The sequence below is a fragment of the Leptodactylus fuscus genome, chromosome 5, assembly GCF_031893055.1.
Source record: "Leptodactylus fuscus isolate aLepFus1 chromosome 5, aLepFus1.hap2, whole genome shotgun sequence".
In the NCBI taxonomy this organism is placed as follows: Eukaryota; Metazoa; Chordata; class Amphibia; order Anura; family Leptodactylidae; genus Leptodactylus; species Leptodactylus fuscus.
In genome coordinates, this window is record NC_134269.1 from 94,697,150 (window position 1) to 94,721,031 (window position 23,882).

Sequence of the window (23,882 nt, forward strand, 5' to 3'; positions counted from 1 at the left end):
CGTTTTTTTGAGCCAAAGCTAGAAGGTAACCATTTAAGAATTTCCTAGATATTTCCCATTCCTTTTGAAGCCATATTTAGGGACAGAGTCATGAAAAGTAAAAAATATTTACTACTCTTTACACTATGTAAAACTATTATGCAAATAAAGCTCTACTTTCAAACTAAATACATTTTACATAAAACTGAAAAACATAGCTGAAACCTGTGTGTGGTTATTACCTAAACTTCCCTTTTAATGCCCTCTAAAACAAAAGATCTTTACTTATTTAGGTGCGGTCCCAGGAACATACCCATCTCTCTCTGGAAGATGAGCGAGTTTGGATCAGTTCCATGTTCTTACAGGCAAGCAGGCGACTCCTGACTTTGTACACACATCGAAATACCTCAGCTAGAGATTTCCCTGGCTGGTATCTAAGGAAATAGATTACAATAATGAACAATTTAATACATAACAACTAGAAGAACACCTTCTCGTGATACAATTTTGCGCAATGATTTGAAACTATTTAATCTCTAAATGAAACTATCCCAAGGGTATATTCACACAATGGAATTTGGAGAGGAACTTGAGTCAGCCTTCCGCCTTGGATTCCACTCCAAATTTCAGCCTGTGTAAGCCAATTTGAAAATTATCCAATTTCTTAATTTCACTTTTTAACAATCTCAATTGATTCATTTGTCTAATGCTATAGCAGATATATTACTATTACTACTAAGGTTCAAAAGACTAGAAAGCTGGATGAAATCTGAACACTAAATAAGCAACTACACATGTAATTTTCTTACAGAATATGAAAACTGACCTGCTTTCACCAGATGCTTGTGACAAAAGCGCTGTATGTTTCAGAAGTGCAGCAAGAACAAACCGTGACACTGTGTCTAACAGCGACTCATTACTCACTGCAGCACTGTCCCAGTCTGGCAAGGAGAAATACAGGGTTACTGCTTATTAGTTATTCATTTAGGACTATAAGGCCAGGTTCACATGGGGTTTTTTGAGCCGAATTTTGATGCGGAATCCACGTCAGAATATGGCTCCAAAAAAAAAAAAAAAAAAAAAAACTGCCTCCCATAGAAATCAATGGGAGCCAGTCATTTCATTTTTCAGCAAGCGGTTTGTTCCCACTCGCATAACAAAGAAGCGACACGCTCTTTCTTCAGGCGGATTCGCCTCGCGACACCTCCCTCCTGACTAGGCCCATTCATTTGGGCCTAAACCAGAGCGAAATACCGCGATTGGATGCCGATGCACTGCACCGGTACTTTTTTGGTCCGGAATCTGAGGCAGCCTCTGCATCAAATTCCAGACCAAAAAACCCAGTCTGAACCCAGCCTAAGGGTTTTTCCCCATACATAAGATATGGGATAAGTAAGTGATCAACTAGAGGTGTGACCAATAGGATGTTCCATAATCACAAGAACAGGAGTCCCCAAGAGCCCTATGAGAAAGGAGTAGTGGTTGGCAAGCTTGGCCACAACTCCATACTCTTCTATGGAACTTCCACAACTGTAACCCCCATCTGTACAATACTTGTGGATCCAAATGGTCAGAACCCCAGCAATTAAGACACTTAAAAGGGGTTACCCACTTTCAAATATTTATGAACTATTCTTAGGCCATCAATATTAGATCTGACACTCAACTGGACTGACACCAGTACACAGGCAGGACCACCATAGACCTAATAATGATGGCCTAACCTAAGGCTTATCCATATTAGAAACCAGATAACCCCTTTAAGCACCCATATTCTGTGGCTAAACCTTTTAAAAGGGTCTCATTAGAATACAGCATATCAACCCATTCTGCAAATAGCTAAAGTTAGGGACACCTGAATCAAATGGCGTTTTCCTTTTGTGAATCAGTTTAGATCTCTGGTGCAATGACAACATCCTTGTTACTTCCAAAGAGCTCCTTTGTATATTGACAAAAATTGTGATACCTTTGCAATGGAGGCACTGAGTCATCAGGTGAATGAATGTTTGATTGATTCAGGTGACCCCAACCTATCTGATGGGATGATATGCTGGGTTCTGGTGACAGACTCTTTAAATACTTAATGTTCAACTTTTACTTATAGTTCATGTACCTTTACTAATCGCATAATCTTGCATACTGATCCACAAGCTGCGTGCTGGCTCCTTTGTTGATCCAACTGCTAAATCAACCAAGATCGAAACGTCTGGTCTTAACTTGTAATCAAATGTTTTCTGTTCCTCGTTTGCAGATAATGCGACTTCCAGCAATGCACTCATGCACTTATCTAAGGAGAACAAAAATATAAATTACTGTTCTACTAAAAAGTGAATTTCTCAATGTTATGATATAAATCATACATAAAACCAAATATACTTTGCAGATTGTTTTTGGTTATAATCTTTAAATTAATTGCTATACATTTTATCAGCTATGTACTGGTATGATAAATTGAAGAATATTGAATATAAAAGCACAATTGAACACTAATTTCACTATATTGACCTATCTGACTGTATACTGCTTCCTACTTGCTCTGCACATATCTTGCTGAACAGGGTCTTGAGCTTTTGCAGAAACCCCCACCTTCAATATGTTACCCCGACCCCATCCTGAATATGGACAGCAAGAGTTGTCTAATTTCTGCAGTAACCGTTCCCCCTTCTACTATTTGGTGGTCCATCTGTTGTCTATTTCTGCCCTCAGTAAATAGTTACCGTATATACTCGAGATAAGCCGACCCGAATATAAGCCGACCCCCCCTAATTTTACCACAGAAAACTGGGAAAACTTATTGACTCGAGTATAAGCCTAGGGGGGAAATGCAGCAGCTGCTGGAAAATTTCAAAAATTAAAATGGTCGGAGTTTTTGGGTGCAGTAGATGCTGTGAAAGGGGAGGGGGTGTTTTGGTTGTCTGTCTGCCCCTTCCCTGAGCTTGAGGACTGTTTTTTTTCTTCCCCTACTTGGAATTCAGTCTGATTGAATATAGGGTATCTGCGGTATGCTCCTATTAACCCCTTCCCGACAGAACAGGAGCACTGCAGATCCCCCTATATTCAGTAGATCGGGCACTTTCAGACACAGGGATACCTAATGTGTATGTGTTTCACAGTCATTTTCTACTTTTGTATCTATTCTAAGGAAAGTGAGAGTGATTTAGAACTCATTTTTAAAAAAAAAATAAAATCTTTTTTTCCACTGTTTTATGGGAGATTCTATACATTGATATTGTGGCTGGTCATAGACCCCCCTCCTAAAAAAAAAAAATAATATTTTTTTTTTTTTTTTTTTTGCTGACTCGAGTATAAGCCGAGGGGGGCTTTTTCAGCACAAAAACTGGGCTGAAAAATTCGGCTTATACTCGAGTATATACGGTATTTGTTTGGACCAAATGATGTCATGTATAAGCATTAGCTAATGTATTCATACATCATTCATTGTATGCAATTCTTATTAGATGGAATGTCATCTAGTTTGATCTGGAAGACGGGAACTATAAATAAATGGGACTGTAGGGGGTCACTCTAATGAGAGACTTCACAATCATGCTAGAGTCATGTGTCTGTTTTGGTCTGGCCAGCTAATATCCTTAGTCCTCAAAAGGTATTTAAAAACGAAGCATCACAGACAACAAAGTGAGATCCCTGCTTGAGTTCAAAATTAAATACTATCAGACAGTATCAAGATACGAAAATCTTGATGGTAACAGCAGTGGTGTATTTAATTTCGTAAGGGTATTGGTATTCTCATGATACTATATTAAATACACTGTAAATCTTACCATGGAGACTTTTCATATGCATTTGGAATTGTGCTTGGTCTACTTTTTGGTTTTTAGATGTGACATTTGTCCATCCATCCTATAGATTTGGACAGTTGGTGAGTGACTTGGCTACACCCATGGATTGATGTAAGGTATAGAGATAGGATATTACTTGATATATGGCGTTCTACATTTTGTAATAGGAGTTATTTAACAAAAAAAAAAAAAAAAAAAAGCTTAAAGTTAAAAATGGCTTTATCTTCTGTTTCTGTGATTACGTTGTAGCAATGATACTCATTTCAAGGCCAGTGCATGCTGAAAGCGGATTGACCGGCTTTTGTGACTTTATATTAAGCCTCTTACTTACCCAACTGAGGAACATCCATCTCCATGCCATTACCAAACAGTGGTGTCTTTAACCAGTACGCAGTGTCCTGTTCCTCGGGCGATGTGGGTGATCCTTGTAGCATACCACCTAAGCAGCGCCCAATCAGCAATGTAACTGTTCTCTCTAGGTCTACAAGCCAGACCCAAGACTGAGCTAGTGCAGGCAACAATACACCTGCAGGGTCCACTTGTTCTGGTCCTCCTGAAGGTAACAAAAAGAGCAAGTAAAATCATTAAACTACATCAGGTCCCAGTTACACTCAACAATTTTGATTGCTGTACATTACAGTCGTGGTTCAGAAAAATTCATAAGTAAGCAAAAATAAACAAAGCTAACAATGAGCACTTACCATGAAGAGGCCATTGCAACTCTTGATCCTCCAAAAGAACGGCTGCAGGCAGCAATCTATTGAGACAATCAAGTGGAGGCAACAGGTCCAGCAGGTAACTGAGCAAAGGTCTAGCCACCCAAACTGGCAGTAACAGCAAGGCATTTATAAGCTGACACAACATACTGCCGGCTGCAGACACATAGACAACATCTATAAAGAGAAGAGATGACACGATTAACTTAAATTTTAAGAATAGAAACCCTGTAAATTTCTTCAATTCAAAAAGACAAAACAATATACAAAATCCCATATGCACCATAAGGATAAATACCCCAAAACTTCACATTAGATCATTCTAAATGACAAGGTAAATATAACTTATACCAAATAAAGTGCTAGTGCACAATGTGTCTGCTTGTCAAAGTAGTAGAAATACTCCTGCAGAAGCACATACCACGCAATTTTTCACCCACACTCCCATTGCAAGGACTTTCCCTCAAAAGTGTAGCAGAACGGGAGTAGATGTCAGTTGCATGAGGAAGCAGGAGCTGGAGATGTTTGTGGAGCAACGCAACACTGCTAGAGTTCTGAAAAGATAAGAGGAAGAAAACAAACTAGAACAGAAGCAGAAAGAATAAAGACTGTAAAAACATGAAATAAATGTTAGGTTTACAGTGAGTCAGGGGCTTTGTTGAACCTCTATTGCAGAATATTTCCAAAAAAGCTTAAAAGAAGGGGAAAAAAAAAATAATTTAAAACTGATGTAAGACAGATAGACCTGAGTCAGGTCGTGTCTGCTTCCTACGGACAGGAAGTTAGTTCACACGTGAAAAAAGCTAGCTGATTTTGTCACTGATTTTTCAGCGTCGCTTTTTTTGGACACTGTTTTTTTGCATTGGACGCTGTTTTTGACGCTTTTTCAGCGTCGCTGTTTTTTTTTAAGCTTTTTTTTTTTTTAACTACAAAAAAGTACATGATAAAAAACGCTAGCGGTTTCAGTCGCTGTTTTTGCCAAAACAGCTGCAAAAATAAGCGACCAAAAACCGCTAGTGGTTTTTTCAGCGCCCCATAGACTCCAATTCATTTTTTCAGGCGTTAAACGCCTGAAGAAAGGTTATGTCGCTTCTTTTTCTGTTGGCAGAAAAAACAAAAAAGCGAGCAATTCACATAGGGCTACATTTTATTGAGGCTGATTTTGAAGCAAAATCAGCTGTCAAAATCAGCCTCCATGTCCTCGTGTGAACTAGCCCGCTGACTAGCACAGAGTCTATGGAGAGGGTGCTGCCTGGAGGAGGGGGCCAACTTCTTTTGATATTCCTAGTGTCAACCTCCTAGTGGCCAGGTGTAAGAAATCCTAGTTTTTGCTGCATGTCTTAGCACACAAATTCTACATTTATCCGTGTAATATGTTACAGACATTAACATACCTCACTTATATTGTTAGTATGGCAATACGCTAATAGTTGTTTCTGTAAAGAGCAAAGCAACTCATGAAGATGTGCCGGCTGGCTATTTTCTGAAGAGGAAGCCCCCACAATTAATTTATCACTGTTTTTCTCCAATTCTCCAAAAGCTTGATCCTAAAAAAAACAAACAAAAAACACAAAAAAAACAAAAAAAAGATTAAAATGGTGACTAAACTTTTCAGACAATTTGGTCTCAATTAAAGAAGTTTCCTAGACCAAATAATTGATTATGTCTTTAGGATTGGGATAATGTCAACAAGGAAATATCAGCAGAGGTCTTATACCTGCGTCCCAGCCCATCAGCTGTTTGGGCTACAGCGTGCAAGTGAGCACAGCAGCCTCTTCTGTACTGAACAAGAACAGTGCTGTACAGTGGCTGCACTTTGTATCGCAGCTTAACCCATTCATTTGAATGGAACTGAGCTTCAACTAGGTCATGTGACCAAAGAATGTCACGTCACATGGCCTGTACAGTGGAAGCGGCACTAAGAGAGTGCCACTTCTGCTTCAAACAGCTGATCCACAGTCATAAATCAAAACTTCTTTAATAGAAATGTTATTCAAGACCACAATCTAATGCGCTATGGCAAATTTAAAGATGCTGCTATATCTGTCTAAAAAAAAAACCTCTCAAAATATCCTGTCTCCCTCCTTCTCAATTTGCTATTCACTTCCTGTTACTAGGGAAGTTGTCGCTTCAAAAACCAACAGGTTCAAGATGAAAGTGGAGGGACATCATTTCTTTTCTGTGCTCCCTGCCTGTGCTATGCACATGGAAGAGTCTGCAGCTTCTTTCTGCTCACAATGAGTGTTAGGAGAATCTATTGACTACCTGCTTGTGTTATTGCTGATGAAATATTTGTCCTAATTGTGTTTGGACCTCACTTTGTGATCTTTTTAGCTGTATCATAACCAGGATTTGTAGTCTAGGGTTCCTGCATCTCCTATATAATGTTCATTTTAGCTTTTTTCAGGTATTCATTTGCCATTTTTACAGTCACTTCTGACAAAGAAAAAAATACATGTAAAGAAAGCAGTATTAGCATTAATCAGTAGGGGGCAGATTGATCCGCATTGCATATACTCCTTGTTTAGAGAGAAATGCAGAACGCGCTTCATCTATAATAGGGCTTATACAACCAGAGAACAGACTGCCCAACAAGACACTGAAATTATTTCAAATATTAATGAAACCACAAGTACCGTTTAAGTGAAAGCAGTACACGTATTAAAGGAGTTTTGCTATCTCCCATTTTGAGCAGCTTTGCCTGCTGTCTTGTCTTCTCACTTGTATTCCTGTATTCCTTATCAAACAGTCAAAGCCACCTCCCCCCAGCTTACTGAACAGGACACTATGAATAATGCAATTTTTCACTAAAACAGACATGTCAGGAAGCTTTCTAAACATTTGTCTTACTGATGTAATTAGTGTTTGTCCTACTGCTTGCTGAATAAGTCAAATGCTTATTTTCAAGAAATAGAGAAAACTAGTTGAACAGCTAAATAAAATTCAGCAATTTGAAGGTTAAAATAGTTTATGTACTCATTATGATCTTAGTGTCCTCCTGCCACATGATTGTTAATAATTACTATACATCCATCTGTTCTCACCGTGTAGAAGCCCAGGTTTCGGAGAAGTGTCTTCATCAGTATCTCAGCCAGGTGAGTGTCTGGATGGCTGGTCTGAGAAATGTAGCTAGGGTCAGAGCTTGTGCCATAAGAAAGAGGCAAGGCTGAAGTGTCAGAAGTATCAGAGGGGGAGCTATATCCCAGTAATGATGCCACATGGGTATGATCCTGCAAGCTTGTAAGGATGATATCTAGCTGCATTCTCTGTAACAAACCAAACACCACAGAGGAGAATCGCCGTCAGTCTCTAAATGGCTTACAGAACTCAGCAAAGTTACTTGTATTTCTAGAACTTTTGGAAGTTAAAAGACACATCTAATGTTTAAAAATAAATAAATCTTAAAATTGTTGTGTAATCTAGATAATCTAGATAATGTATATATAAATAATAACTATCGTAAATTCCTAGCCACTAGTAAAAGGTAACTTTAGATAGCATCAGTAAGTCCACCATTATTATTATTATTATTATTATTAAAACTAGGAGTTACAAGTTAGGGGCATATCTATATACAATCTGACACTATGAAACCAGTGATGACTATGTAGGGAGAGCCCTCTTGACAGGCAGGAAAGGTTATCCAGCTGTCAAATTATTCATAAAATTTCTAGGTGAAACTAAGAATTGGCATAGCACCGAAAAACAGAATTTTTTTGTTTGTTTTAAATGGGGGAATACAAATCTTTATTAAAGGATTCCTGTCAGGAAAGTTTACTTGTCCATATAAAATATGAAGAAGAAAAAAAAAACTGGGCACTCACCATCAGGAGGATACAGTAAAACTTTACAACTTTATTTTCAAATATCCATTAAAAGTATACACGGGAGGACTTTCTTTTTGATACATTAAAGGCTCTCTGTTCATACTGAAAGCCTACAAATGAGGATTATGAATACATGAATACTATTTACATATTTTGATCATATATAGGATTGTTTTTATGGAGGTGTGTCTTCTATTTTAAACTTGTCAATTTGTATAAAGCAATGAAATAGTTAACTATCGATTGATTCAAGCTGACCTGTTTTTGTTCCACTACAAATAGATGCTGGCACGCCTAGAAGAGTTACATTGAGCTTGAAAAAAATGCTAAAACAGCACGAAACGGCTATCGCTCCCTCTTCTCAGGCGTGCCTCCTCCCGTGTATACTTTTAATGGATTTTTTAAACTAAAGTTGTAAAGTTTTACTGTATCCTCCTGATGGTGAGTGCCCAGTTTTTTTTTTTCTTCTTCTTCATATTTTATATGGACTATGTTGTTTACTAGGAGCACCACCATAGGATTATTCAATAGTGTATTCCCCTTATCCTACCTTGTTACTTCAAACCTGCATTAAGTAGTGCCACCTCACTCTTTTTGTATAAAGTTTACTTGTCCTTCTTTAAAATTAAGATTTATGTATTTTTATGTTATTACCATAAAGAAAAAAAAAAAAAAAAAGATTCTTAGAACAACTCGGTATTGTATTCTTTTAATAAATTTATACCTGTCCCTTAGAGAGACTTTCCCATCTATCAGGCCCCTGAGGCAAGAGAGAATGCAGCAACTCCATCCTTTCCCGCAAGGGAGGCAGCAGCATGGTTGCTCCAACTGAAAGGGTTTCAATCACAACCTAAATACATAAAGATCATCAAAAGAGTAATTGTAAGAATTTAGTCAGATCTTATTGCCAACAGAACTACAACTATAGAAACATATATGCTTACATTACAAAATGAATGAATAACCAAAATATTACCTCCTGAATCTCATCTGGCACACTTGCATCCATTAGCCGAAACAGTAAGTTGCGAAGAGGGCCTGCTTGTCGACCCAAAATGCTGGTAGCAACTCCACCCGCTAAAGCAAGGGCTAGATGGTTTGAGAGCATTTTCAGGCACAGCTTTAGGAAGTGATGATGTTCTCTTCACAAAACAATGGTTACAGAAAGGTTATTAAGTGTGAAAAATGTGACAGCTATTAAGGCAATAACTCATTGAGTACAATACGGCAATAAACTATTGACTGCAATCGCTGTAACCTTTTTAACAGAGTATATTTAATAATACAAAGATAGGTCAAAAAATTATTTTTAATGGAAAATGTTATCAAAAAGCACATCAGTTAAAATGTAATGTCTAATACCTGGATGATGGGAAAGGTGAAGGAGGAACGTCACTATTTATCTTCTCACAGTATCGTTCCAAAAAAGATCGCAAGTGGAAGAAGGTGCTCTCTTCTAGATCAACACAGTAGGGGCGATGCCATGCAACCACTTGTCTGTAAAGGAGCAGAGGTGAGAGACGGCTGAGCAAGTTCAGAGGATCTAGATACACTTTTGTTTTCAAATTTTCTTTGAATTTCCTTTTATTACCAGAAGAAACTAACTAGAGCTTTCTCTGTAATTTACTAAAGACTATTGTCATCCTGTAAAAAGCCATCAAGTAAAGCAAAGTCTTCACTGTTATCTGGACGTTTTAGTAGAATAACACACAATGTAAATTGTACAACTGTTAAAATGTGGATATAAAACCAAACTTATGTTCATCACCGAAAAAAACAAACAAGTCAAGTTATTCTAAAAGCAAAACCAGTGTCACTGAAATGTTCGACTCTGGTGGCTTGGTATGGTGAAGGGATTACTGTAAACACACTACATTTATCTGTTTTCTCTCACATAATCTCTGATAGTATTATAGAAAAGTGGTTCCTGCACACCCTCTTGGTTATACAGGGTGCTTTTGAAGGATATCTCAGTCATTTCAGAAGATACAAAATATCACAATACTTCTTTTAGAAGCAATCAAAATAATGTGGGTTTTATTCAACAGAGGTATACACAAAACTAATTATTCAATATATTCACAGTGGACATTACGGGGGATTAAGTCAGCGAATATCGTAAAGGAGAAGTGGAGCCAAGGATCACTGCTCTGATGCTGGACTTGGTGTGCCCAGAACCATATTCGCTGAAGAAGGTAGAATACACCAAAACGTCCCCTGAGCATACATTGAATATCTTGTATTATGTATACCTCTATTGGATCAAATTGGTGCTACCCAACAATAAAGCCACTTTAAAACTGAACTGAGCACCATATCCGATTTCATCCATTACATTTTGTGTTGCAGAGTTATTAAATGATATTTCAGTCCCAAAGAAAACAAAATCCTGAACAAAAGACAATGGTGTTTACCTGTCCCTAGGCAGAGCTGTCCATGCCAGGCTGTGGGATGTACCAGCTGAGATTTGTTGTATAGCCACTCCATCCAAACCACTGACTTTTTTTGGCTTAGTAATAGGGCCAGTTGAATTACCTTGTCCACATTGTCCCATAGAATTATTACCCCATGCATAAACTTCATTATCTGGAAAAAATAAAAGGTTGTATATGCAACAAAACATGAACACATGAACATGTGATCTGGATAACAGAGAAATTATTAAGTAAATATATACAAACTAATTTTAACATGTAAAATCAGTATTGGACTGTGGTGTCTAGGGCCCACCAGTGGAATAGTTTCTAAGGGCCACTTCCAGGACCCCTGCACATCAGTTGTAGAGGTAATATCAATGCCATGCTGCCCACTCACCATACAAAGTGCCCCACTGCACTACCTAAACCCACCGCTACACCCTGTATGGCAAGTGAACAGCGTGACTCCTATAATTGTTACCATTTCCAGTAGCTGCACTGTCCTAGAAAAGCTGATCTGCAGAAATCCTGGCTGTTGTACCCCAGATCGCAAAACCGGGGAGAACCCGGCTGCATCCCTTAACTCTTCCCACTCTTGCATCAGGCCTCTCCTCTTCCCTATTCAGCCTGGCCACTGCAAATTATGTTGCGATGACGCAATGTGCGGCGTATGGGGGGGCCCCTGGAGACTGAAGAGGAGAGGCTGAGAGCAAGAGCGGGGAGAGGTAAGTTAAGAGGTCATTACTGCACCTTCACTGCCTTTTAAAAAAAAAAAAAAAGGCAGTGGATGCCCAACCCTGTATGCAATATCTACCAAAAACTATTTCCCAACATGCATACTAAGCATTCATAATACATAGCTAAACCACATGTACCATGTGAAAGTGCAAGACAGTGGCTGTCTCCTATAGAAATATCCACTATTCTTGTGGCAGCTAGCTCTTCAATAAGTTTGGGACGCAAGGCAGTTGCTTCAGAAGATCCACACCCTAGGCAAGCACCACATCCCCAAGCATAAACCTGAAAACAGGAAAAGACAGAAGTTTAAGAATCTACATTAGCAGTTAAATGAAATAACTTTTTAGTAAATTAATGTACCTGTCCCGTTGATGTCAGAGCAAGGGAAGACTGACTGCCAGCACACACTTTTCGTGTGAACATGCCCTGCAGTGCTTCCACCACCTTTGGTTTGTAGACCCTGTTAGTGTCTCCATGGCCCAACTTTCCTATATTTAAATAAAATTAAAAAAATTAACACGTTCCAATGTCAGAACCAATTCTTAAGGACACTGGTGGCTGAACAAATGTGTTAAGGGCTGCTAATATACACATACCGTTATCTCCTCCACCAAAAGACCAGACCGTTCTTCCATCTTTAGACAAGGCAATTGTGTGAGAGCTTCCACATGATACCTCACCTACATTACTGATATCTTTGACCAAAGTAGGGATGTTTCGACTATTACTATCTCCATGACCTTCAAAGAAAAAGTATGTATAGTTACAGGCAAGAGCACTAGAAGGAATACCTATTCCAAAAACACCACATAACATTGTGCATTATAAAGATAACTTTGGGCTCAATCACAAGGACCGCAGGGTGCTCTGAAGACATGTGAAGGACAGAGGACTGGACCAAGAAGAACTGGGAGCTGCAGCTGTGCAGGTATGTGGACACCGGTGGGAGGTGGGGTTAATCACTACACAGCATGGGGTCCAAAAATTGTTTCAATTTTAGGACTACATGCTGTGTAGTGAGTAGGATCGTTTTTAAAATCCGATCTCCGATTATTTAAAAAATCCCATTGACTTGCAATGGGATCAGATTCGAATGGAAAATGATTGGAAATCGAAAGATGGCGGCCGCTCCTGCAGTGTGGTTGCCATAGCTACAGAGTCTCGCTGTACAGGAGACCTGATAACTATGGCAATCGCTCTGCAAGAGCGGCCACAAGTCTTAAGAGCCAATGCCCGCGATCAGGCATTACTACTACTGGTGTTACTACTAGCAGACCTGTTACTTTGCCACGCGGGAGCCTCCCCTGACCAGCCTCAATAGTAATATTGAGCATCTCCCAATATATATAGTTCAAATCACCCCCATATCCCTAGAATACATATAAAATAAAAACATTACTATTGAAACACATATACATTTGGTATCTCTGTGTCCAAAAACCCCAGGTTCTAGTTACATTGGTGAAATATTATATTATTATGTTATTAAATATTTTACAAATTTTTTTGCTTCAAAATATTTTTCCCCTATTTTCCTCCTCTAAAACCTTAGTGCATCTAATGGTCCGATGCGTCTTAATAGTCCGAAAAATACGGTATATATTTCCTGAATTGATATGGTTACCTAATCTTCCAAAATCTCCTTCTCCCCATGTATAGAGCTCTCCATCTTCTGTGACAGCAGCACTATGCCTGTAACCCGCTGAGACACATACTACAACCTGACAAGAAAAATTAAACTGTTATAAAGCAGGATTCCTTAGCATCAATGTACACTATGCAGGTCTATGGAAATCCATTACCTTTCCTTGTAGAGTGCCTTGAATAAGCTTTGGATATTTTTGTGTTGAGCTGTTACCATGGCCCAGCTTTCCGTAGTCACCATCTCCCCAGCTGAACACCTCTCCTTCTGTGGTGAATGCCAGGGTATGGCCATCAGATCCTTTGGAGGATGAAACTTTCTTAATTGAACGGTGAGGTTCAAAGGTCAGTTTCTTCAAGGTGGACTGGTTGTTCGAATCTCCAAGACCTAATCTCCCATAGCTGCCTTTACCGCAAGCTCTAACAGAGCCATCAGTAGATATAACAAAAGTGCAGTACTGTCCAGCTTCGATCTGTATGAAAAGTAAGCAAAGCTCTAAATAAACAGAAAAACTCTTGAACAAACAAAAAAGTCTAAAAACGAGAATTTAAAAAGTTTTCACTGTTTAACTATGTTGATGTTTCTATAATATTTTTTAGAAACTTCTTTTTATACAATGTTCTTTCCAAACAAGGAAAATTGAAGCATCTATTGCACACAGTCCTGATTAAAACAGTTACAGTTTAGCCACCTTTCTACTTCTACACAGAGGTCAGGAACTTAGCCACAGTGATCATAGCACTCCCCATTGATGTGACAAATAAGGAACTCCACTAAAAATAACAAACATATGCTCGTTGCCACTCACCATGCCCCGGATACCAAAGGGTGCACGACCTGATGATTCCCCGGACTTGAAGGGAAAAAGGTTCCACTGGAGAAAATATATGCAAATGGTCCGCAATGCTTTGGTCCGGTAAAATTTAACTTTTATTTAAATATTAAAAGTCCATATCCATGTCCATAGTGCAAAAGACAAAACAAAAAACAAAATACATAAAAAACGCGTTTTTTATGTATTTTGTTTTGTTTGTTTTGTCTTTTGCACTATGGACATGGATATGGACTTTTAATATTTAAATAAAAGTTAAATTTTACCGGACCAAAGCATTGCGGACCATTTGCATATATTTTCTCCAAAGGAACTCCACTGTATAATCGCAAAACTCCCAAAGACGGTATATGAAATTGTATTTTCTTATCATTCTAGTTTTATTATATAAATAGGATTTGGATGAACACTTACTGTCTGCGCATCTGAGAAACAAGGAGCTAACTTTGGCTGTAAAATTTTCTCTTGGGTGCCCTCTACTAACTGGTGACTGCTATTACTTCCCCATACGTATACTTCACATGTCTCTGATACCACCGGATTTTCTCCTGTCTGGATGCTGTCTGGGCTGGCACAGGTTCTTGAGTAGTCAGAGGCCATTTGGCACACCTGGGCAAGAAGAAAGCAATGATTCCACAGGACTTGGCAGAAGTGCACCAGTAATTGGAAAGCATGTAATATAATAACATTTTTACATACCTCCTCAAAAAGACACATAGCAGCTTCATACAGAGAACACAGGCCATCTGCAGTTCTGGTCGGCTCTCTCCATTGACTTCGGTCTGCTGAAGAACCCTTCAAAAGATTACCCACAATATGTTGTATTTTAGAAATATATTATATCAATCCAAAAATTGCACTAAAAACTGCAAATGAGTGTAAAGAAGGCCTAACTAGCAAGTATGTAGTCTTCACACTTACCAGGGACCTTCTCATCTGCTGAAGGATGCTAATGAAGCAGTCGCAGCTGATCATGCCTTCTTGTGTTGTTAGCGTCTTGTTCTTGTCTGCCTCATTAACCAAAGCCGAAGCTGCCAGTGCCATTTCAATCCATTCCAAGAGGTAGCGGAGGGAGCCACGTTGAGAGGCTAGGCCAAGGAGTAGTTCTGAAACCAAGCGTCTCCCCAAAGTGTCAGCCCCAGAATTGGGAACAGTCACCCCTTTCAAAAAGGTTGTGACCTGTGCCAAGCAGTCTAATCCCATAGGTGGTATTTTGCTCTCATTGGCAAGGGATAGTGGGGGTAGGGAATTCACCACATCAATGGCTGTTCGTATAACATCATTACATAGATTTAGACCAGATCCAGCAGTTGGCAGCATCCAGCTCTGCCTCAGTAAAGCAAAAAGTAGACTTAGACCAGTCCTCACACCCATTTCAATAAGCGCATCGGTACTTGAGCGTGGCCGCTCACTGACAGACAGGGTGTCTGCAGATCCAGAGCTACTCTCAGGTGAGTGCTGCTGCTGTTTAACTTTGCCTTTGTCATGATACTTGTTAGAAAGAGCATAAAAAACCCTTTGGAGAACCAGCAATCTCTTCCGCAAAGCCCCAGCAAAAGGAGAGTCAGAACACACCACCTTGGCCAGAGCCAGCTGGCTGCCAAGTAAAGCATCCAGGTAGTGATCCTGCTCATCGCATGACAAAGACTCCCGCTCAAAATCTGGAAGCTGGGGTCCCTTGAGGCATAAAACCTGCTGTGGAAGTGGAACTACTTCTTTGTTACTGACCAACTTGGCATACAGAACAGAGACACCTTCTCGGGTAGCAATAGATTCACTATCTTCTGTTATCCAGGAGCTGTTCAGGTGCTCCAGCCATTTTAACTTCACAGGGGGCATCAGGCCAGCCATCTTAATTCACTCTACTGCCATGAGTCCTTCTGTAAATGGAGAAAAACAAATGTAAAAAGTAGCACTAAAAGTCAGCTGAAAGTCACAGTGAGTAAACTCCATGTTTCCTTGGGGTTGTGTTTGACTCAGTCCTTTCCTTCACCCCCACCCCCCCCCATATCCAATCACTCGCACGCGCGTGCCATCTCCACCTCAAAAACATCTCCAGAATATGTGCTTTCCTTACCATTGATACATTAAAGACACTTATTGTCGCTCTGATACACTCCCGCCTTGACTATTGCAACTCCCTTCTAATCGGTATTCCCCTCACTAAACTCTCCCCTCTACAATCTATTCTGAATTCAGCAGCCAGGCTCATCTATCAGTCTGGATGCTACAGTGATGCCTCCGGGTCTGTGTCAGTCACTACATTGGCTGCCTATTCATTAAAAAATACAAAATAAACTTCTCCCTATTCCACAAGAGTCTCCATAATGCAGGGGGCAACACGGTGGCTCAGTGGTTAGCACTGCAGCCTTGCAGCGCTGGAGTCCTGGGTTCAAATCCCACCAGGAACAACATCTGCAAGGAGTTTGTATGTTCTCCCTCTGTTTATGTGGATTTTCTCCCATTCTACAAAGACATACTTAAATGGAGGGGAAAAAAAAAAGGACACTGTGATCCCTATATGGAGCTCACAATCTACATGTATATATGAATTCTTGTATATATTTAAAAAAAAAAAAAAAAAAATGCTGCATCTCCCTACATTTCCTCCCTCATCTCTGTCTACCGCCCAACCCGTACTCTCCGTTCACTCAATGACCTAAGATTTACATCCTCTGTTATCAGAGCCTCCCGTGCTCATATACAAGACTTCTCCCAAGTTGCACCACTTCTCTGGAATGCTCTATCCCGGACAATCAGACTAACTCACAATTTCTACAGCTTTAAGCGCAAACTAAAGACACATCTTTTCAGACAGGCCTATCAATTCCTAATGTAAACCCTTCTGTTCCGTAATAAAAATCCCTAAAACAAAACCCTCCTCTATTCACACTCCCACATTACTGCACATGATATGATGCCATTTCAGGCTAACTTTATATGTCCAGGCACCACCTGCACGTTAAAGGTCACGACTGGTGACGGCTCATACAGTTTTATGTTTATGTAATGACCGTAACCTCTATTACAAAATAGTCTAACCATTGTATAAGCAATGCTACCTCTGATGCAGCACCTGCTCCCTCTTGTGTCACCCCCTCTACCTCATAGATTGTAAGCTCTTGTGAGCAGGGACCTAAGTCCCATTGTGTGAAATGACTATTTCTTTGTAATTTATCTTTTTTTGTCTCTACTTAAACCCTACAAATTGTACAGTGCTGCAGAATAAGTTGGCACTACTTAAATAAAATGTATTATTATTAATGGTATCCTACTATCCTAGGAACTCATTCTACAATATTTCCTACAGACCAGGAGGAGCTGGGCAACTTGCTATACAGTTTTGTTGGAGTGATTTTAATCTACTGAAAGCAAGAAGAATAAGTGACAACAAGAAGAGCTTTAAACAACCGTGAGAGATTGAAACAAAGTATATTGCAAAAATTGTACAACTTCTCGTCATAGAAAACAAAAAACATTTGTCTCTCCATATTGGTCTGAAACTGGGCAACCCAAGCAAAAAGGCTTAAATTTTATTTATTTTTACATTAGGTCTTGTAGTGGAATTCCTCACTGAGATGTCCCAGGACATTTCCGTGGAAGCTGCTGATTGGCCTCAGCAGTCATGTGACATCCCGTGTCCTTTGCTGAGGCCCTTGATTGGCCTCAGCGGTCACGTGCAGTGAGGACTTCCATCAAAAGAAAATAACTGAGCTGCAGGACCAGAACTCGCTGGCAGACACAGGAGCACTGGGGACAGGAGAGTATATTTTCTTTGATTTTTTTTTTTTGTTTTTTTCCCCTCCTCTGGTCTAATTAAAAAAAATTAAAGTTTTAGCCGGAACAACCACTTTAAGGTTGTAATAAAACACTATGCAATTTTCTAATATGTACTGCTTACTATTAAAGAGGACCTTTCACCACCTCCCCCAACTTCAGTATTTAGCATTCTTTAATAGTCGCTGGTAAACGGATTCTAGTACAGTTGGAATTTTCTCTCTAGCCCCAACCACTTCCGAACAACAAGAGCAATTAGTTTTGGTCCCTGATGTGCTATGTAAACTCTGTAACGTCAGAAGGGAGGTGTCAGGCAAGAGGGTGAGATTCACAGCTTCAATCAGAAATAGCCACTTTCAGTGCTCAGAAACACAGCTTTTGTCTGCTCTTTCCTGACACCGCCCTCCTGACAGGACAGAACCTAAATAGTATATCAAACACCAAAACTAACAGCAATGATTGCTCAGGAATGGTGGGGATAGAGAAAAAAATTCTAACTGTGCCAGGATCAGTGAGGCAGCAGCTGTTAAATTATGTAAAAAGCTGGGCTTGGTGGAGGTGGTGAAAGGTTGTCTTTATACCAGTGTACCAATCCCTCAAGCTATAATTCACAGTATAAGGGAAAGCTGCTAACACCCCCTATCCCCAACCCGTGCCCAACACTGACTTACTTTTCAGACTTCAGCGTTACTGGTATCTCTTCCACAGATCTCAGATGCCATGAAGTTGGTATATTGTAACCTCCATAGTAATGCTATAAAGTGTTCCAGCATGTGCAACGAATGCGTAGTCTTCTGCAGGGAGAGAAAGACATACACTCTCAAGATGTGATGATCAAAAAGGAAAAGAAGAAAAATACACTCAACAGTGACATTGGCACTGAGGTTTGGAAGACTACCCACTTGTCAGTACGTTTCTGTCACTAGCCAAAAGTAAAAGTACGTATATCTTTGGAACCATGCAAACTACATAAAAAATAATTCATAGTGGTGGATTCAGTGCAGTGACCAGAGTCCAGGGATATATAAAACTCAAGTCTGAGAGAAAAACAAACTGTTCTTCTTTAATATACCGCAATCACAATGCTCTTTCTATAATTCTCCACCCTACTTGCAACATTCACTGGTGCAAGCTATTTACAGACCCTGCCATCAATGAGGACCATCAGCTTTTTTAGGGGTTAGCAAAACAAAGGGAGTCTGTTACTAGAACCAAGCATATCAAACCGACATACAGATAGGTTAGGGTCACCATGTTTTCCCCTTTAGAACCGGTGCCTTCGCCGCTGGGATAGCTCTGATTTTCTTAATATGCAAACTAACTCTTTGGAGCAACAAGCGTGTTCACATCGCTCCAAAGAGGTAAACAACATCTTCATTGCTCCAAAAGATCATGTGCTTATTGACAAAAACAGCAATTTCTCAGCAATGGAGGCACAGATTCAAAAGGAGAAAACACCTTTGGATTCAGGTGACCGTAACCTATCTGCATTGCTAGGTTGATACATTGATTTCTGGTCACAGACTACACCTCACTATTACCAACCCTGAACTTTGAAATGAGGAGAAATTAGCAAAGTAATAAATTGTCCATTAGAGATTAAATGATTGATTTCTTGGGAGATCCATCCTCATAAAACTTAACACAGCTATATAAGCAGCCTTTAGGTTCACTCGCAAGGTTACTGTAGGACACACGTACAATTCCACACAAAAAAACAAAATACACAATAAAAAGGCAATATACATTGTACAAGGCCATTGACAAATATTTGCATTTCATTTCTGTAGATACAGAAATCTGGATAAAACACACGAACGTGACACTGGAATGTGCATTTGTCACCATCACATGACAATTACAGCACATTCCACAAAATACCTAAACGCTTCAGCAACAATATGACATAGCGTCGGTTTTCTGTCAAAAGAAGCTGCCAATTTTTGTTCCTGCTTTTTAAAAGAAAAATGAGTAACAGAATTACAATTTAAGCCATAAAGTTGTGTAAATGATCTATAGCTGCATATACACTTTCATTTTGTGGCACATAGGCAGTCAAGGATGTTCCTCTTCAAAAATTTGGCACAACTTACTCCTGTGCAAGTCATATTAAGGCTGGCATGAAAACTGTATAAAGTGGTTGTAACACTAAAAAACCCGCAGAGAACGAAGAAGAAGAGTAACGCACACTTGCAACCTTCTGTTCATGTAGGAAAATTGGACACCATTCTTGGGATCAGTATGGGTCCCAGCAGTCAGAGCTGGATCAGCAAGTTATGACTTATCCTGTGCATAGGACACCATTTGCTTTGCTTGCACAACCCCTTTAAAGAATATCTCCAGTTATAAACAACTTTCATAAATTAATAATACAGGAGGAAATAAGGATCTTAAAATATATTTTATTAGGGGGCGTTCACACTACCGTCGGTGTCCGACATGTAGTGTCCGCTCAAAATCTGTCACGGACACTAGGAGCGGACACTAGATGTGTCCGTGACACCTGTCATTCACTTTAATGGGCATCGGGTGCGTTCTTTTGCACTCCGTGCCCGTCCTTCTCTGTCCGCAAGAGAAGATGTCCGACTTCTCAAGCGGACAGATAAACCCTGCATGCAGGGTTCCTCTGTCCGCTTGAGAAGTCGGACATCTTCTCTTGCGGACAGGAAAGGAAGGGCACAGAGTGCAAAAGAACGCACCCGATGCCCATTAAAGTGAATGACAGGTGTCACGGACACATCTAGTGTCCGCTCCTAGTGTCCGTGACAGATTTTGAGCGGACACTAGGAGCGGACACTACATGTCGGACACCGACGGTAGTGTGAACGCTCCCTATGAGTTTCCTTCTCCACTTAAGCTGTTCTCCTCATTTTTAATCAGACTGCTTTATTTACATTATATGTGTCTCAATATTCAGCCCCACACATATAACTCTATGGAGTAGGAAAGATTAGTAGGATTTTCCTCCTGATTGGTTAAGGAACCTCCTGACATCCTCTGCATTTGTTTACATGCTTCCTGTTGTCCTCCCATGATCCCCCTTCTCTTACACCCCCTCCCTGTTTTGCTAGCTAGCCCGTGAACTACTAGCTCTAGTTCCCCTGTGCTCAAACAGCACTGGGGGCGTCTCATTCTTTTTCTCAGGTTCCGCCTTCTTCTTGTGCGCTCCTCTTCTCTGGGTCCAAAAGCACCGACTGAGTAATTCCGTTGCCCATTTTCCTGTGGGCCGAACGGGAGATGCTACAGGAAAATGGCTGAAAAAGGCCGACTGGCCTCTCCTGTTCGGCTGATGTACATGTGCAGTCGGCGCTTTTGGACCCAGAGAGCTGTGAGAGAACTCATTTACATACCGACAAAAACTGAGATTTTAGGCGAATGGCAGCCCAGAGAAGACAGCGAAAGGTAGGAGAATAGCAGCCTTTCTTAAGGCTATTCCGACGTGTTAATGATAAAAAAAAAGTGATTGAATGATAGAATCCCTTTAAAGGGATTCTATCATTAAAATGACATTTTTTTTTGTCCCTAACACGTAGGAATAGCCTTAAGAAAGGCTATTCTTCCTCTACCTTTAGATGTCTTCACCGCGCTGCCATTCGGTAGAAATACCGTTTTTCTTCGGTATGCAAATGAATTCTCTCGCAACACTGGGGGCATCCCCAGTGCTGCGAGAGAACTCATTTGTATATCGCAGAAAACCTGTATTCCTACCGAATGGCAGTATGGAGAAGACATCTAAAGGTAGGTGAAGAATAGCCTTTCTTAAGGCTATTCCTACGAGTTAGGGAAAAAAAAAAATGTCATTTTAATGACAGAATCCCTTTAAATCTCATCCACTCAGCTGTTACAGTACACATCGCAGTGGGTTAGCCAGGGCAGAGTGCGCAGCAGCTAATCCACTGTGGGGACACGACTTTAAGATTAATCACTTCTGAAGTCTAGCATAGTTCTTATTGTTAGGCCACTAAAACCAAGATCAGTTTAGTACTTAAAGTAACATGGAACACAGATAAACACCGCTGGGCTGCATCCACTCAGCATGACATTGCGTCCTCCTTATCTCTTTAACCTTATACAGCAGACACAGAACTGTGAAACAACTTTAAGTGTTGCGTGATCTTGTAATGGTCTCACATTGCTGCATGACCTGAATATGCCCATTCGTCACACTGCAGATTATTTTTCTGTTACTAAGGTACATTATTGTAACATACAAAATAATAAAATAGAAACAAAAAGCAATATAGGTTATAAATAGAATATTTATCATGTTCAAACAAAGATTAGTTACATGCCACGCAGCATGTCATTAAGGAGATGCTTAGAACAAGCAGAGTTCACTGCCTTGCAAAGCATTCACCCAGGTTAGATAATCTGTATACCTCTGATATTAAAGTAATGGCAATGTTTGTTTGTTTTTTTAAAAAAAGGGAGATTAAAGCAATGACTTTTTCTGCCCAGAAACTCACAAAATATGCAAAAAGACAAAAAAAAACCCACAAAAATCTGGAAAACAGACTGAGTATGGGCTCAGTGAATTCTAGCCAAAAAAAAAAAAAACAAAACACAAAAACAACCCAATATATATGCTAATAGTATTAATTGACCAACAGGTGACGCCAATTTTGTCAGCCGACCAACCATCTTATGTATATAGGGGTCTCCAGCATTGGCAGTTTCTTGGAGAGTAGAGTTCTTATGGAAGAAAGCTATTCCCCTCTATCCAGTGGGAACACAGACAGACTCAGCCAAGTGTGCATATTATAGGGAGCCAAGAGGAATAACAGTCAGCTGATGGAGTGCGGGCTGGTCACTTCAAACTGTAATATCTCAGACATTATAAAACATACACACTTGCTTTTGTCTCATATGAAAGAGGAGAAATATCTCTGGTTCAAAATAAAGTCAGGATAGCGATTTTTATATCAATTCTATTATACAGGTGCATATAAAATATCTTAATCCTTACTATATTTTTTTTTCTGTAAAACAAATAAAAAATGTTTTTCCTCCCCGGGTAACAACCCATAAAATAAAATTAGCATATTATTTGTTCTACCTGATAAATGCCATAAACCTTAGAGGGATTCTATTATTAGAATACCCTTTTTAAACTAAATAAATGTAGAAATAGCCTTTAATGGGGCTCTATCAGCAAAATTAGGCTGATAGAGCCCCACATATGCGTGAATAGCCTTTAAGAAGGCTATTCAGGCACTTCTAAAGTTATATTAAACTACCCCCCCCCCCCTTTTAAAATAAAACCCTAAAACAGAATATGTTCATCTTACCGAACGTGTATGGTGGGCGGGCATTCAGGGTCCGATGTCCTCTTCAGCCACACCTCCTCTTCGAGCGTTCCTGAGAAAAATCTTCTTTCTTCCTTATGTTAATGAGTTTTCTCAGCATTCCCAGTGCTGCTTGAAAACTCTCCAGTGACGGCATCTGTCTTCTTTTCCGCCTCTTCTCTCGCGCTCCTCTTCTCTTTGTCCAAAAGCGCCAACTGTGCATGTTCATTGGCCATTTTCCTGTGGCTAAAGGGGAGAATCCACAGGAAATGGCTGAAGAGAAGAGAAGAGGAGCACGAGTGAAGAGGCAGGGGGCGGAAAAGAAGACAGAGGCCGTCACTGGAGAGATTTTAAGCAGTACTGGACAGGGGAACACCCCTAGTGCTGCAAGAAAACTCATTTACATAAGGAAGAAAGAAGATATTTCTCAGGAACGGAGGCACGGATCAGAATAATAAAGGTAAGAGAAGAATAGCCTTTCTTAAGGCTGTCCCTATGTATATTTAGTTTAAAAAGTGTATTCTAATGATAGAATCTCTTTAAATTTTAGATTCCAGAATTCATGGTTTTTTTTGTTCATCTCAACTCTCAAAAACAAAAAGCAATAAAACTAATATAAAAAGTACAAAAAGTTATGAAAGCGGGAATGCAGAGAGGGATAAATGTTACTGGTTTAAAGCCTAACTGCAATAGATTACTAAAGGGTTAAAATGCACATAAGGGACCACAGTTTTGTGCCAGCAATATCTATTTAGAAACTTAACTTCCACTGTCCAGTAGAGATTTTCCAATGTAAAGCATAGCTACACAGGCCAATCTATCAGAAAGTATGGATTGGGTACCCATCTTGGGGCAACACGATGGCTCAG

The 23,882-nt window shown here is 39.8% G+C and overlaps 1 protein-coding gene across 6 annotated transcripts in view; it reads right to left on the reverse strand.

Annotated features, from left to right (window-relative positions):
- Positions 1-23,882, reverse strand: part of HERC1 (HECT and RLD domain containing E3 ubiquitin protein ligase family member 1) — an 87,399-nt gene that overhangs the window by 51,316 nt on the left and 12,201 nt on the right. For all 6 annotated transcript variants that reach the window (XM_075273787.1, XM_075273784.1, XM_075273789.1 and 3 more), the window contains exons 2-22: positions 18,400-18,522; positions 14,873-15,831; positions 14,651-14,746; positions 14,366-14,560; positions 13,280-13,591; positions 13,102-13,198; positions 12,074-12,217; positions 11,838-11,965; positions 11,615-11,759; positions 10,737-10,908; positions 9,685-9,819; positions 9,299-9,464; positions 9,047-9,172; positions 7,540-7,761; positions 5,890-6,042; positions 4,917-5,049; positions 4,481-4,672; positions 4,111-4,332; positions 2,093-2,266; positions 806-920; positions 293-413 (exon numbers count right to left, since the gene is read on the reverse strand). In XM_075273787.1, the coding sequence (XP_075129888.1) occupies positions 293-413; positions 806-920; positions 2,093-2,266; positions 4,111-4,332; positions 4,481-4,672; positions 4,917-5,049; positions 5,890-6,042; positions 7,540-7,761; positions 9,047-9,172; positions 9,299-9,464; positions 9,685-9,819; positions 10,737-10,908; positions 11,615-11,759; positions 11,838-11,965; positions 12,074-12,217; positions 13,102-13,198; positions 13,280-13,591; positions 14,366-14,560; positions 14,651-14,746; positions 14,873-15,802 (3,978 nt within the window). In that variant the 5' untranslated portion in view covers positions 15,803-15,831; positions 18,400-18,522. The remainder of the gene's footprint in view (positions 1-292; positions 414-805; positions 921-2,092; positions 2,267-4,110; positions 4,333-4,480; positions 4,673-4,916; positions 5,050-5,889; positions 6,043-7,539; positions 7,762-9,046; positions 9,173-9,298; positions 9,465-9,684; positions 9,820-10,736; positions 10,909-11,614; positions 11,760-11,837; positions 11,966-12,073; positions 12,218-13,101; positions 13,199-13,279; positions 13,592-14,365; positions 14,561-14,650; positions 14,747-14,872; positions 15,832-18,399; positions 18,523-23,882) is intronic.